This window comes from Dendrobium catenatum, unplaced genomic scaffold (assembly GCF_001605985.2).
Source record: "Dendrobium catenatum unplaced genomic scaffold, ASM160598v2 fragScaff_scaffold_215, whole genome shotgun sequence".
Classification (NCBI taxonomy): domain Eukaryota; kingdom Viridiplantae; phylum Streptophyta; class Magnoliopsida; order Asparagales; family Orchidaceae; genus Dendrobium; species Dendrobium catenatum.
The window spans coordinates 9,962-27,196 of record NW_021318677.1 but is presented as its reverse complement, the minus strand read 5'-3'; the positions used below and the strand labels follow the sequence as shown (position 1 = coordinate 27,196).

General features: G+C 35.6%; 1 protein-coding gene across 1 annotated transcript; it reads right to left on the bottom strand.

Annotated features, from left to right (window-relative positions):
* Positions 1–6,267: 6,267 nt before the first annotated feature.
* LOC110105760 (U-box domain-containing protein 27-like) lies at positions 6,268–8,195 on the bottom strand. Its single transcript, XM_020835382.2, has one exon. It carries the CDS (start codon positions 7,659–7,661, stop codon positions 6,369–6,371), a length of 1,293 nt encoding a protein of 430 aa, XP_020691041.1. The 5' UTR covers positions 7,662–8,195; the 3' UTR covers positions 6,268–6,368.
* Between the last annotated feature and the right edge of the window lie 9,040 nt (positions 8,196–17,235).

Sequence of the window (17,235 nt, the reverse complement as noted above, 5' to 3'; positions counted from 1 at the left end):
TACCCTGCGCTGTTGCCCGCGCCTGCTGCCCCGCATTACTGCCCCCGCCCTCGCGTGTCGCGTCCGATCCCTCGCCCGCCGGCCGCAGTTCCGACATTCCGGCGCCGGCAGAACCCAAAATCTGGTCGGGTCGGGTTAGCCCGGCAACCCGCAAGGTCGGGCCCAGTTTCGGATTTCCAACCCGTTTGTCTACCCGGGTCGGATTAGGGTCGACCCGTTTGAACCCGGGTCAATTCCGGGTTCGACCCGAACCCGACCCGTGACCCAAAATTGACACCCCTACTTTTACTCCCACTATGATGATCAGCTTCATTAAAAATTTTTAATTGCAGGTTGAAGAGGTTAACAAGTCAATTCTACCTTCAATAGCTCATAGCCTACTTAATCAATATTGCTCTTCTTCAAATTAGCTAAAGAGTTAATACCAAAATAATTTCCCAAGGATATTTCATTATGACCAAAGGTTCACAAGAAAAGCGGAACAATAAGACAATTAAAGAAATTTCATTTAGTCAATACTATTTCTTAGAGTAACAAGTGTCTTAACTGCCATTATTAATTAATAAAAAAAAAAGTAAAATGGCAGCTCGATGGAAAAAATTCAATCATTTTTTTTATTAATATTATTGTTTTCTAAAAAAATTATCATTTCACTTTGGGTAGCTTCCCATAATAAGGAGCCTCTGTAAATTATTTTTACTAGTATTTTAATTTTCTTACATCATACACAAATATATTTGTTATTTTTCAACAAGCTCAAAAAAGAGCAAAAAAATAATAGTCACCTCTTAATGAGCCCTAAGAAAATAATTTTCACCATATATCATCTTCTTCTTGACAAAAAAAAAAAACCATCTTCTTCTTGAAGATGATTCTTGAATATGATGAGGGATGCAATTGTGGTGGTTTATGACTTTCCTCATAGAAACTACAATAATAGAAGCTCATGGACCAAGTTCTCCTGTGATGAGAAGAGTGTACTCGAGATTTGAGGGAATGATTATATAAGATTCGAATGTAGGTGGTTATTGTCTGTGGTCATCAAAGTCCTACATAGGGTCCTTGTTGGGTACCCATTGGGTACTCATGCTTTACTCGGACGATTTTGCCCACCCATGATGACTTTTGGAATGTCATACACATCCACTTTCCATGCTTTTTAAACACAGTCTGCCACAGATTGATGGATTTGAGGCTTATTTTTCTTTGCTCTTGTTGCAAACTTTCAAGACGCATATCTAAATTTATCGTAGTCATAGTATGGTTAAGTGTTGCACACTATGTTGGGAGGATTGCAGTAATATAAGATATACGATAATTATAAATGTAAATCGATTTATCCTCCGATGTTGAGTACCCACCCTTACACACTCACAAGACCATGGGCGTACTTAGGGGTGTCAATATTTGACACAACACGAAAACCCGACCCGGACCCGACCCGAAAAATCTGGGTTGGACCCGACCCGGTTTCAAAACGGGTCGGGTTCGAGGTCCAGAAGTCGACCCGTTTGAAAAACGGGTTGTGTTCGGGTTGACCCGACGGGTTGATACCCCCCTATACCCATTGGGTATGGGTGGGTACATGGGTGGGTGTGGGTATGGGTACCCAATGCAGGGCTCTGGTAGATATCCAAACCTATGTTCAACTAACTCTATATGTTAAATTCAAATTTATTTGGTGAATGATGTATTGCTGTACTTTACGGGTCTACTTGTGAGCTGGGACTTATAAATGAGGATGATGAAAGAAAAGAGAAATAAAGGGGAGCATAATATGGATCTCGACAAAATTTTTATTATACAAGGCCAAAAGTACAATAATAAAATGAGTGAGGTCTCTATCCGTCAAAGCTCAAGATAAAAAGAAAAATTAGCTAAATATCTCTATATGAATCTCTCTCTATTTGGATGTGTTTTTTTCGTGTTCTTTCTTTATGTCCTCCTCTAGTCGTCATGATTTCTTTTGTTTCCCCTCCCCCAATTCATAGGGCTTGAAGAGTTACAACATAATATGTACATAGTACATGAGTTTTGCTATCAATCTTTGTTATAGTTCAACCAACTATGCCAAGTAATGTGGCGATCATGTGAGAGATCGAATCGTCGTTGATTTATGGAGACCGGTGTGAGGTCACCCTGCTAGAGCGAGAGGGGGAAAATAAGGACTTGATGTAAATATTTGAGCTTGATGATGAATTGATTAAGAAGGGTGTCTTATGGATGAGATGTGTGCCTTTAACCTAGTTTTTGATAGGTCTCGCATAGAAGACTTGATTTTGGCAGAGATGAACAAAAGCTTATCCGCCAGCTTTGGGGTGGGGGAGCAAGGCCCTACATAGGGTGATGTTTGGGTACATGTTTTACACGGACGGGCTTCGCCCACCCATGGTGACTTTTGGAATGTCATACCCACCTATACTCACTCACTTTCTATGCTTTTTGAATGCAGTATGCCACTGATTGATGGATTTGAGACTTATTTTCCTTTGCACTTATTGCAAAGTTTCACGACGCATATCAAAATTTATCGTAGTCATAGCGTGGTTAAGTGTTGCACACTATGTAGTAAGGATTGCAGAAATATAAGATATACGATGATTAGAAATGTAAATTAATTTATCCCCCTATGTTGAGTATCCACCCATACACACCCACAAGATCATTGGCGTACCCATCCCACAAGACCAATCATCGTTAGGCTTGTCTGTATACTAATAGTTACATCATGATTCATGCTTAATTAAGTGAAATGTCTTATGACTTAACAATATTGAACTTCTAGATGTAAACATTTAATTCAATTGATAAATCATAATTAATAGTTTGTTATATGATAAGCCTCTTTATTAAATGAAATAAGGCTGATAGGTGAATAAAATACTAACCAAATAATTACACAACACATCACAAATACTACCAGATGTCATTACACACTTCGAGACTTATGTGAATAATGTTATTATACTCTCCAAATAAGAATATGGTTTAAATTTGATAATATCAACTACCCTTAACAACCAACAAGGTCAAATTCAAACTAGTTATTTCTATTAGCCTCATTACCTTATTTTACTCTATGAGTGAAACTTAGGCTTCGTTTGGGACAGCTTTCTTACTGGTTCTTAAAGTTGCTTTCTAGTAAAAAATTTTAACTTTTTAACTAGAAAGCCGTTTTTAGAAGCAGAAAGAAAGCCCCAAACGAAGCCTTAAGCTTCTTTTGGGACGACTTTTTTGCTGCTTTTTAAAGTAGTTTTTTAATTAAAAAAATTTAATTTTTATACTAGAAAGTTATTTCAAGAATTATTAAAAAAAGTCATACCTAAACCCTAAATCTAAATATTTAAATATTTGATAAATGATATATAAAAATTAATCATTCCATAAATAAACTTACATGTTAGAGATATAATTATTTAAAAATATAAATTTACAAATATACCAAAAATTGCTATCACTACGCCCATGCAATGGACAGGCTATACTTCCGCTATAGGTAATTTGAAGGCAGAAGAGCATCGATTTAGAACTGAATCCAAAAACTAGCACAGCATAAAACAACAGCTCCCAACGAACCACTAGATGATGGCAAAGAGAACCAAGCAAATCAGAACACCAAGGCTTCTTTTGGGACAATTTTATACCACTATTTTTTCTCATCATTTAAGAGATTTTTTTTTATCAAAAAGTAGCTTTATAAAACAATAAGAAAGCAATCCAAAATAAAGCCTAAGACTTCTTTTAACATCACTTTTCTCAGTGCTTTCTGAAACAGTTTTTTAGTACAAAATTTAAATTTAAGAAAATTTTTAAATTTTTTGTACTTGAAAGTAATTCAGAAAGCAGCAAGAAAACTATCCCATATGATGCTTCATGCTTCATTTTGAACAAATTTTAGTCACTATTTTTAGCTACTTTCATGAATTCGTATGCTAAAAAAATTGTTATAAAAATCAATAAGAAAACTAATCGAAAACAAAATCTGATTGTGAGGATTAGGGGTGTCAATTCAAGTCAACGGGTCGGGTTCGGGTCGAACCCGGAACTGATCCGGCACTGTTCGGGTCAACCCGAACCCGACCCGATTCGGGTCAACCCGACCCGACACGAATGACCCGGAATTGACCCAAATTGCAAGTTTTATGGTCAAAAATTTGGTCAATCTTCTTTTTTTGGGGCTAAATAGGGTCAAACTCAGATTTTCGGGTCAAATATGAGTTTTCGGGTCAATTTCGTGTTTCCGTGTCAACCCGAACCCGACCTGAATTTTAAAACGGGTTAATTTCTTCAACCCGAACCCGACCCGTTTCGGGTTTGGGTTGACCCGAACCCGGATTTTTCCGGATCGTGTTTCGTGTCGTGTCAAAAATTGACACCCGCAGACATGATTTGGAGAAAACTCCAATCTATTCACCATTCGATCATGCATCCATTTTATTTCCATCAAGATATTGAAAGTTAGAGTGCCCGCAAATATTTTTTTTTTTAATAATGAGACATTGTGATAATACGAACTATACTAAGGAGTTTGTCCTAATCAAGAATGATTGGGATCTTATTTATGGAGTCCAAGCACCTGATTTGGAGAGAACTCTTTACCATTCAAGAAGAGTTTCTCCTTCTGAAGATTTGATGGAGATCATATATTCATATTTATGGAGTTCAACCAACTGATAACAACACTAACGTAACAAGAAAGGAGTTCATTTTCATTTACTATAAAATATATATTTAATTTTGCATCATATATGGGTTGAAAGGGGAAATAGTATTTTCATAAATAAATTGAATTATTATTTTTTACTATATTTAACAAATATTTTTTTATATTTATTCATTCGATACTTTAAAATTTCAAATAGATCAAAATATATTCATGACTTATTCGCATAAAATTATCTTGATCGGGCACGAATCTCGAGGCAAAAACCTACCCGAAAACTTCAAAAATTAAATTCAAGAGCATTTGAACTCTGATTTTAGCGAGCTTCTAGTCAAACTGAGCGTCTCAGAAATACGAACCCAACGACACCAAATTCGACCCAATCCGAGCCCAAATGGGTCCGAATCATGGACCCGAAGCGCTGTTGGAAGGTTTAAACTGCAATTTGAGTTATCAAACGGTCTCCGATTTTAACGAGCTTATACTCGAATCGAGTGGCTTGACGAGACGAATCCAAGGAGAACAAGACCGTTAAATTCCGACATCACTAAGGCCTTCAAAAGTCCAACAAACTATGCACAATCGTAGGATTCAAATATCGGCTGTCCATTCGACCACTCCCTATTCGCCTCTGATCTCACAACTATTTACGAGCTATGCCACTCCATAAAAATTTTAAATAGAGCCCTCATTCTTCACAAAGGAGACTCAAGTGAAGAGAGAGAAGAAGAAGATAAGAAGAGGAGAATGGGGACAAGGAGAATCCTCTCCTCCTCAACCACCGCCGGAGCTCTTCCTACGGCCTGAATACGCCAGAACTCTGCCAGATTTTTGGGAAACGACGGGATTTTGCAGAACTTTGTAAACTTGCTTGAAGAAACGAATTGTAATCTGATTGCCCCGACTTGTGGGACGAATCAGCCATTTGTAATTTGCAAAACACTAGTGGAATTTTTCAACTGGGCAAGGCCCTGTGGTTTTTTCCCTTTTTGGGTTTTCCACGTAAAAATTCTTGTGTTCTTATTCTCTTTTCTATTTGTATGCTGAATACTCGTACAACGCTTAGACGCGAATTTATAAACTCTACCGCCGCATATATTCTAGCACGCAACAATTCATAACAATAGATTTTATTTAATTAATCTAAAAATTTATTTATTTAAATATATAGAAATAAATAATAAAACTAAGGTATTAAATATGCAATCTTCTTGGACAGATTTAAAACATCAAAAACATATTTCAATAAAAACTTTAAAAATTACCCGATTTATATGAAAATTAATTTCATTCAAAATATTATTTATAACATAAACCCAACATCTTTAAAGTCGAGCATAATTTTCTTCTTCAAATATTTTTCAAGAAATTAAAAAAAATTATTAAAAAAAAAAAACTGTTCACCACATTCAATTTTGAAAGATAGTCAACTGCAAAATTCCAATGCAAAGCGAAGGAGCTTTCTCCCTAATTAAGATTTCTTCAGCTTATTACCGAATGGAACAATTTAAATATAATTTAAATCTCATTAATTTTTTTAAATACCCAAAAATGAAAAACTGCAAGCCATAAATAACTGTTAAAAAGATGATGATCCAATAAAATTGGAGAAAAATATTTATCTGGCTTTTCGTATTCTTTTTCATGGCTAAAAACTCTACGCATTTACAAGTAAATTTCACTTTCTTGTGTTGTTGGCATATTCTCAGAATGGCATAATGTGCGTGGTCTTGGTGTCGTAGCCGGCGATACAGCTCTTGGAGTTCACCCGGAAATCCTTCAGCAGATCTCCCGACATATGCCTCACCGCCGGCGAGCAATCGCTTTGCATCAATAGCAAAATTTTTGTCACGCCGCCGTTAGCGGCCATGACCGCCTCCACCGCCCGCTGATCCCGAAACAGATGGCAAACGCTCCACAGCACCATCACTGCGGCCTCCGTCCCCTTTCTCCCCACCTTCATCATCCTCCCTAGAATCGCGCCCATGAAATCCTCTGCCGATTCGCATATCGCCGATCTTCCCTCCGGTAGCCCTGAAGCAACCTCCAGAAGCTTCAACGCCTTCTCTGCAGCAGTCGCTGGGGCCATCGAGACATCGGCTGTTAAAATCTTCTTCGCTGCCGCGACGACGCCTTTCTTCACCATAAGCGCCCTCGCGCGCCGGACGCCAGAGATCGCTACCAGGCACGAGAGCCCGGCCTCGATCGCGGATCTATCCATCTTCTCCTTCCCGATCCCTTCGTCCGTGGATCCAATCAGCCGGATCAGCTCCGGGATCAGATCCGGCTTCTCCGAGATTGGAATCCTAGAGTCCGGAAACGATGTTAAGATGGAATCCAATACCCGAGCAGCATCGACTCGTGAATCGGGGTTTTTTCCCTCTTTTAGCAGGGAAAGCAGACTGGACACGGATGAATCAAGATTGGAGACGAGGGAAGAAACCACGAGCTTCTTATTGCTCTCCTCGATGAATTCAGCTGTGAGGATTAGGGCTAAAACCCGTACACCAGCTTCCAGGATTTCGATCTTGGAGGCATTTTCGTTAACCACGGAGGTAAGCGTGGTCGCACAGCTGCCAGATGCGATAAGGCGGTTCTTATCAAAATCCTCATTGTCTGCGTCGAGGAGAAAATCGGCAAGCCGGCGAAGGCAAGGCGCGGAGTTTGGAGATGAGCTGAGGTCTCGGAGAAGATCGGCGGCGGGGTGGCTGGGAACAAGATCGGCCGTGTCGGCGGCGGCGGAAGCCGACCAAAAGTTAATCAGGCGCTGGAGAGTCAGGTTGGGGACGAGATCGGTAGAGGGAAGCGGTTGCATGGTGGCGGGGCAGGTGTTATTGCCGGAATCAAGCCATCGCCGTATCGAGGACCGGTCGTAGGTGATACCGGTGCAGAGGCTCACCGGCGACTTCATCACGTCGAGCGAGATTGGGCATCTGAAAAAGCTCGGAACCTTAACCCCAAGGTTCTGCAGCTGAACTATCTCCTCTTTCCTGCCCATCTTCTTCTTCTTCTTCTTCTTGCTCCTCTCGGCGTCGACAGAGTTATTTCTTATTCGTTCATGCGAATAACTTGCATTGGCTTTGGAAATGGGAATGGGAAAGGGAAAGGGAGTTATTGAAGAGGAGGGGAGTCAAAGGGGAACGGGCGAGTTGGGGTGACGTGAGACGAAGGGTGGGTTCTTTATGTTTATCACACCGAAAAAATGGCCCACTAAATAGGACCGAGACTCCTTTATCAACGTGACGGACAGTGGGCGGTTTGGTGGGTCTTCTGAGACGTATAGAGGGTGCGGAACGGGTTTGGCCGTCGCTTTCTCTTTATTGTAAAGAGAAAATCAGCCAATATTTCTGATATTAAATGAGGCTTTGGTCAAAGTTTGATGGTGCGGCAAGGGATCATCACAGTATTTTTATTTTTCTTTGCGGTGTTGGGGAGACCCAAACAGCTACGATGCTCTGACTTGCCCGCGTAGTGCTGGTGGGATTATTTATTTATTTTTTGGAGAAAAATTTGAGGCTTAGTCTAATTCATTAATAAAAAATACAAAAATTCATTAATAAAAAATACAAAAACACGTGGAAAAAAATATAATGGACAAAAGAGAGAGATTTATTGTTATTGAGAGCTAGAATATATACGATGATTGAGTTAGAATTTTTACGTTTCAATGTTGTACGGACATCCAACTCATAAATAAAAGAAAAAGAAAACACCAGAATTTTTACGTAGAAATTCTGGAAAAGTAAAAAATCATGGGTCACGTCCAATTGAAATGATTCTATTAGTGTTTGAATAAAATATAAGAGACAGAATCGCCCCTTAAATTGAGGATGATCAGATTACGATGATCAACCATTAGATTAAGCCTTGTTTGGAATGATTTTTTATTGCTTTTTAAAATAACTAACAAAAATTATAGTATTTTAAGAAGCAGTAAGAAAATTATCCAAAAAAAACTTTAATTTAATTGAATTATAAAAAAAAATGAAAATATATGTGTCCAAATTATAAGGGACAAAAGAGAGATTTATTGTTACATGAGGAGCCATAAAAAATGAGTTAGAGCTCAATAAGATATGACAAAAACAACACTCGAAATGATAGAGTATATGAAAATTGGCCAGACTATAACAACATCAAAGCAACAAGAAGTCAAAGAAAATCGATTGAAGTAGTCACTAAGTCATGACTCGGATATGGTCAACATAAGGATTTCAATGTCTGATAGCAGAGAAATCCCCTGATTGTTAAGAAGGCCTTCTGGTGAGATATAAAAAATGAAAAATGTACCATTAATGTTTTTAAATGTGTGATACACATCAACTAAATCTTAGTGGTCCTCAACATTCATTGATTTGGCGAAATCAAGTTTAGGAGATATGGGTACCAATCATACATATATCTTATGGTTGGCCAATTTCATTTTGGACAATTTCTATATTAATGTAGTCGACCCATCTTTGTATAGTCAAGCGGACATAGCGTTCATGATATCTTAGTTATACGAGAGGAAGAAAAGCTAGACATTAGGTCGCAAGCAGATGGAATGCGCCACTTTGGAAGATTGGATTATATGAAGAAATACGAAAAGTGAAAACAAATTAACAATGGATATTCGTTTAAGGATTTTCAATGAATGATCAGGATGATATATGAGGAGATTTACAAACCACACTTATAATAGTAATATAGATATGCATTATGCAAGAACATACTTCATCCCTTAACAATAGCATCATTCATCATGATCATAGTAACAAATGATAAGCACTTAAATTGCAAAAAAGATCTTACGGAAGAGGTCGAGTAGGTTTTGGCATACCATCAAATTTGATAGTTTTCATTACGTATTGCAAAATCATTGCATAATATGAATTAGTGCAATCCCTCATATAAGGGTAGGAGAAAATATTAGATAATTACAGATAAAAAAGTTATGATGTAGTATTTAAATAATCTGATTTTGATGGAGCATTGAAATTCTTTTTTTAACATAGTAGATAATAATAATGGTTGATTTTATAGCTCAATAGTTATTGCTTTCACCATTAACAATTTTTTTCTTTTATCTTTACTAATATTGATTTTAAACAACATGGGTGATATGTATTAATTGTAAGTAGCATAAGCATGATCTATCAATGATCTTCATGCCTTGATGGAAATAAATTTCAATAATCATCATCACAATCTCAATTTGGAGAAAGATCCACTATATTCATTATGTACTAAAAAAAATATGGTGAAAGAGTGACAATTTAATGCATTAATGTTGCATAAAGATCCGCACGTATATCAATAAAAGAAGTTTAAGTGGGACGCTTGAGATTTTTACTTGAAAAATGTAGAAATAAAAAAGGCATTTAAATACTTCACTATATAAGTAAGATTACAAAGTCTTCCTTTCTCTCAAATATTACTCGGAGAAGAAGGATTTATAAAGTATGAAACACTAATTTGTCCTCTTATGGGTGTAACGGTTGTTAGATTGCCTGAAACAATAATGCAGTGTAAAAGGAATGTAGTATAAAATAAGTATTTTGGACTTATTTGAATTATTATAAAAGGAATGCATGAAATTATCTTCTTTTGTTTTGTTTGAAGTAAATGAATGTAATGTAAAGTGCAATAAAGGAGTGGTTGATGGCCGACATTGGCGGCAGTGTGACCGACAACCGGTGACGGTGGTGGATGGTGGTCAGCGTTTGGTGGCGGTAATTGCAATGAATTTTCAATGTATTTGAAACTCATCTGAATCAGAAGAATTACAATTACACGAAAAATGAATTAGGTGGTGTGTTCCAAATACACTAAAATTTAACATTGCGTTTATTTTACTTCAAATCAATATCAATATATTTAGAATCCTTACGTTTGGAATACTTTACACAAACTTTATCAGCAACCAAACAACTCCATAGTAGAAAATGTTTAAAAAATAATTAAAGGTGATCTAAAGATAGGCATCAATCAATAGATATTAGTATCACTGATGGATGGTGGTTAGTGGAGAAGATTGTTAGACGATCATGATTGAGCTATGATTGTCGGGTTATAGCATTCAGTTGACGGTGGTTGGGCGATGTGGTCAAATGATGATAGTTAAGTAATGGTGATCGCTATTAGTTATCAAATAAAACATAGTTTTAAATTAAATTTCTTCAAATCTCTAAGCCCTCTCCAATATTTGGTTCACGCCTTTCTAATGTAAGGAATGAGAGTCTATCTATAAATTATTTGGAATGGTATATTGAGATTTTTAATTAAAAAATCTAAATACTCCTTCTGATAGCTAGCATGTAGCATTCTTTAGGCATTTAAATGCCCAATGATATCAAATTTTAGTGCCCTTCTTCTAGTTGGATTCCTCTCACATAGTTGCTAATTTTAATTAAAAACATATAAGATTCAGAGTTAGATCATCTAATTCCTCAAATTTTATTATGAAGTTTATAACTATATTTCAACTGCTTCATTTGGGCTCATTTGAATTTAGATCATGACATTTAGTATTCTTGGACTCATATAATCGAAATATTCACCTCAATTATTACTTTACTAAAATCTAAATTCATGTGATCTTGAATTAAATTTTAAAAGTTTTCTATTCAATTATGGCACTTAGACTCATATTTGGTCATATAGATTTTGTAAGTAATATATCAAAACGAAGCCCTTATATATATGGCTGCAAGCAAACCAAACGTTCGACGAGCTACTCGTTGTTTGTTCGATTAAAAATCGTTTGTGATCGTTTAATTAACTAAACAAACAAACTTGAACAATATTTTAAAAACTCGATTCTTAAATAAACAAACTTGAACACTAATGTGTTCGGCTCATTTATGTTCGCAAACAACATCATTTGAAGTTGGTGAACAAGCTCGACATAGACAATTGCTTTTATTATAAATGTGCTTGTTCATAGATATGTTCATGAACGTGTTTGTTTGATAGTTAAAAAAAATCGTTAAACATGTTCGCGAACATGCTCGATGTAATCGTTTGTTTGGAAGCTCAATAAAACTCGTTTGTTAAGTTAATGAACATATAAAAGTAGAGCTCATTTATAGCTCGTTCACGCTTGTTTGTTTAAAGCTCGATAAGCACTAAACGAACGAACATAAACTGAACATAAACCGAACATGAACATTCATTAATTTAAATGAACCAAACATGAACACAAACAATAAAACTCGAACAAACATGAACCAAACTTGAACAACTGATATTAAATGAACTCAAACATGAACACTCACATACAAGGTTCGACTCGATTCGTTTGCAGCCCTACTTATATAGCCTTATAGGTCATATTTTATTACCTTTTATGTAAGATTTTAATATATTAATAAATACTGGGAGTTGCTAAAAATAAAAAAATTATTCAAAATTACAATTATAGAATTGAAAAGCGGAAGCCTTTGGAAGCGGCGGAGAAGGGGCTCACAGTCCCTTAGAATGAACGATAATAGAGGGCCGGCGAGAGAGAAAGAGGGTGGCCATGATAATGAACAATGATGGCAGGATATGTGGCTCGCCATGCCCGGAGGACTCTCGCTTAAAGCAGCAAGGTAAGTATGGACCCTTTTGCGAGATTCGTGGAAGAAAGGACTATTTGTCCATCATAACGCTGCATTGGCACATTGCGAGATTAGGGGATTTAGAGCACTATTTTTCTACATTAGCTAACAATCATCATAATGCTGCCGCTTGACTCTTCCATAGTGGACTTCCCTTTTTTCAAATCGTACGAACACCGATTTATGGGTCATCATATTAGGTAGCTATATCTTTTCTTTTTTTATATATATTTTGTAGGACCCTAAATGAATTGCGTTAGACTAGGGTGTCAATTTCGGGTTACAAGTCGGGTTCGGATTGAATCCGAATTGACCCGGCACTATTCGGGTTCGGGTCAACCCGACCCATTTTTGCAAACGGGTCGATTTTCTGGACTCGAATCCGACCAGCTTCGAGTCCGGGTCAATCCGACCTGACCCGAATGATCCTATACCAATAAAAATCTTTTATTTTTTGGGTCTAAATATGGGTCAATCTCCTTTTTTTCGGGTCAAAATCGAGTAAAAAACGGATCAATCTCGGGTTGTTGGGTCAAAAACGGATTTTCGGGTCACAAGCGGGTCGATTTCGGGTCACAAACTGGTCTATTTCGGGTCAACGGGTCAACCCGAACCGATTTTTTAAACGGGTCAAATTGTTTAACCGGAACCCGATCGACCCGTTTTGGGTTCGGGTCAACCCAAACCCGAAATTTTCGGGTCGGGTCGAATATTGACAGCCCTACATTAGACAAATCATTTGAGATTGGGCTCAAAAAAAATTTTTTAATCATTTAATTAAAATAATTTTAAACTATTTTTTAAATATTTAATGTTAAAAAAATGAATAATTAAGTCGTCCGAAGCTCATCAACATGACCAATAAGAAGTTCATTAAGAACTTGATAAATGAGCTATGAAAATTTAATAAATCTTATATAAATATTTTATATTTATTATAACTTAAATATATAATAATTATTGTTTAGTAAATAATAATGTTAATTAAATATTGTAATATATATTAATAAAAATACATCATAAATATCTATTGATTAATATTATATTATTATGTATAATTTAATTAAAATTATTTTTATTTTCTGATATTATCTAATTATATATTTATATTTTATTCTTTTAAGTTTAATTCCTCGCCTTTTAGGTCGAATAACATAGGGCCTCATTTTTTTTGCAACTGATAAATGAGCTGATAAAAAATATGTTGTATTTGATTCTGCTTAGTTATATTTGTGAAATTACTTTTTGAGGGGTTATGAATTTTAGATTTATTACGTTTAATGTTTTTGCCTAACTATATTTGTCGAATTACTTTTTGAAGATATGTTGGTTATCTTTGGCATCATCGTTTTATTTCCCTAAAGAAAAATAATTTATTATCATCAATTATGGTTGTTCAAAATGTTCATGAATAAGCTTTCTTATATAAGAATTTTAATTTATTTGTTTGTGAAAGAGCTCATATGATAGTTCGAAAACATTCGCTAGATGTGTTCGTGAATAAACTTGTTTAATAGTTCGAAAACTCTCAATGTATATGTTCGCGAACAGTCTCATTTGGCAGCTCAAAAAGTCTCAACATATATGTTCCTAAATATGCTCATTTAGTACTTCAAAATAATCACAAGAAATATTCATGAACATGTTTGTTAATAGGTCCGACAAAGCATGATAAAGCTCGTTTGTTTAAAACTAGATAAGCATGAAATGAATCGAATATGAATCAAACATAAATCAAACATGGACATCCATCAACTTAAATCAGCCAAACTTGAACAAGAACAAAAAAACTAGAATCGAGCTCGAACCAACATGAACAAATTGATAATAAACGAATACAAATATGAACAAGTTCATACTCGGCTAGGCTCAATCAGTTAGTTTACAAACCTAATATTTAGATAAATTAAGTGAAATTCACACATCACATACGTAAGACTTGAATTTAAGACCTTTGTACTTATAGCTAAAGCTCCCAGTCAAAAATTAAGAAGAGCTGAGAGGTAGCTGTTGACCTCGATTTTGTCCAGACCTTTGGTCAAAGGGTTGACTTGGTCAAATTGACCAAGCCAGACCCCAAGATCCTTTCCAATAGGTTCAGTGGGTCGAGTCGAGTCTGTTGGACCCGGGCTTGGACCCTGGGTCAACCCGGTTGACCAAGTCAACCAAGGTTGACCACTTAGCCTATTTAGAGCTCAAATCGATTTAAATCAAATCCAATCTCATTTTTGGCTCGAACCCACGTCCCCCTTGACCTATTTGAATCTTAATCCTAAATGTTCAAGCAACAAGATTTTAAATTATATAAAAAAGCTACTTTAAGAAGCATTATGACAAAGTCGTCCTGAGCGAAGCCTAAATTGATTTCGATGGAAGGTCGTAGATTAGAGATATTGCATATTTCATTAATTTAGAAAAGAGATAATATAACATAGTAGAAATAAATTATGAAAGTTGATTTCTGAGATAGAACTTAAAGAAGCCTCGAGAAGTTAAAGTTAATGAGTATCAAATTTATTAGTTGGCAGTGTGTATAAACTTTAAGATCATTTTAATTAAGATAATAAAAAATTAAATTCATCAGGATATCCTTAACCATCAATTTTCAAAATTAAAAATAAAATAAAAATCTTAATCATGGAATTAAAATTTAAAAATAAATCAACTAAGAGTACCAAGTCCAAAGACACAAATTATAAAAAAAAAAATATTTAAACCTGGCCAATAATTCCTCATGTATTTAGATTTTAAGTAAAAAAGATCTTCACATACAAAGGGATAAAAAGTTTTTAATTTTAATAAACCTCCTTTATCATTTTACAAATTAAAGTGTTCTTATATAAAAATGAGGAGCATAATGTATGGAGGGAAAATCTTATTAGAATACCTTGACCTAATTTTCATAATTATGATCTTAAAAATTTGTTATATTTTAATATCTTATGATATTTGTTATGTTGGTTACATATAAATTTGTTTCATATTTTTAAATGCATTTAATAGCAATATATTAATTATTTTGAATTTATCTATCAATCAAAATATGAAAATAACATAATTTCAAAACATTTAAAGTCAATAACGAAAATATAGCATGTCAATTTTTTTAACTTAATCAAATTAGATCATATTATAATCCATGAAAATGACTTAAGAATATTTAAGTGCAGACCGGCCTTCCAATATTTATAAAAATTTTATTAATATTATTTTTTGAATTTCAACTTACTATTTGTTAAGATATATATTAATAAACATAAACATTTAAAGTCAATAACAAAAATATAGCATGTCAAATTTTTAACTTAATCAAATTAGATCATATTATAATCCATGAAAATGACTTAAGAATATTTAAGTGCAGACCGGCCTTCCAATATTTATAAAAATTTTATTAATATTATTTTTTGAATTTCAACTTACTATTTGTTAAGATATATATTAATAAACATAAACATGAAATATGAGAGTATTACATAAATACAAATTAAATTATTTATATCTTATGTATCATAAATAAATAAATTAGCTCTATTTTAATAAAATAATAATAATTGGTAAATTGATGTTAGAGCCCATCTAAAATATTCTTAAAAAATTTGCTGTCCCACTATACATACCAACGGGCGGGCACTGGCCAGTTGGACCTCGGTATTTGAAATATTTTAAATAGGTCGGATTTCTTTTGTTTTTTGAGAGTTGAGATATGTGGTTAAGACTCCAAGTCGTCCAACTTTGCCGCCGCGTAGTCGGCTACTGCGATACGGCAGTCGCACCCGCACGTTAGGTTTCACGAATTAAATAATTCAAGTGCGGGGTTTGACTGCTAGTCGTGCTCAGTTTTTTTTTTTTTTTTTTAACAAACCAAAACCTTTATTAATCAAAATAATACGGTTACACCAGTGAAAAAAGAAATAAGCTAAAAAAAAAAACAAAGAAAATTACAGGCACAAGGTCCCAGCTAACGGCCGAGACTTCCAGCGACCCTGAAGCCTAGCACGGACCGTCCAATAAGAGGTTGCCACCAGCAAAACGACAGGGCCGCGAGCACCGACCACATCATTGCCCATTTCCAATCGAAACAACGATTCCGACATCCCGTAAAGCATAAAAATCCAGATGATGGAAAAAAGGGGAAAAAGCCAACAAAACATGAAAAATCAACGTCTACGACGGCATCTCCCCCAAAATTTCCCCCGATTTGGAACATTGATAAACGATTTTACACAAGCCACCGAGAAATCATTGCCAGGGTCCGAGTCCCCACATCTATCCGGAGAATCCATTCCATCTTCAGAAGAATCCGAATCTGAATCACCCTCTGCTTCACCATTTAACAATTTAAGTTGATCCCTAACCTCCACAGCCGAAGAATCACCCAAACAGATATCCATAGCTTGTGAATTGACCAACTTCACATGAACCTCAACTAGCCTGTTAACAATCGCACAAACCTCCTCCTCTCTGACATCCAACGAAGGAGGCTCCGTCCCAGCTATAACCGGGCCCAAACCAACAGACAAATTAGCTGCAGTACCACCCGCAGAATCAATAAGATTCTCAGTAGAGATAGGCGCCAAGATAACATTGCTGACATGATTTAAAGCAATAGGAAGAAAAGGAGTAGCATTAGGAGATAAAACATCCGAAACAGCCTCAGAATTGATTCCTCTAACACCTATCTCCCCAATCTCAAACATAGAAGAGTCAGGTTCATCTAAAACACCCTGCACTAAAGTAATCGGACCCGATTCAACAAAAGTAGTGGGCTTTTCTAAAGTTATAGGAACAACAGAATGATTCAAATCAGATTTAATAGTAAGGAAATCAACCACGACAACCTCACCAAGCACAACCCCATCATTCTCCAACGGCAAAGAAGAAACAGAATGAATAGTTTCTAAAACACCCCCTGTTTCAGCATTAACTACAATTAAATTGTCAACACGAGACGAAACCAAATTGACATCTCGAGCAGCAGAAGCAATA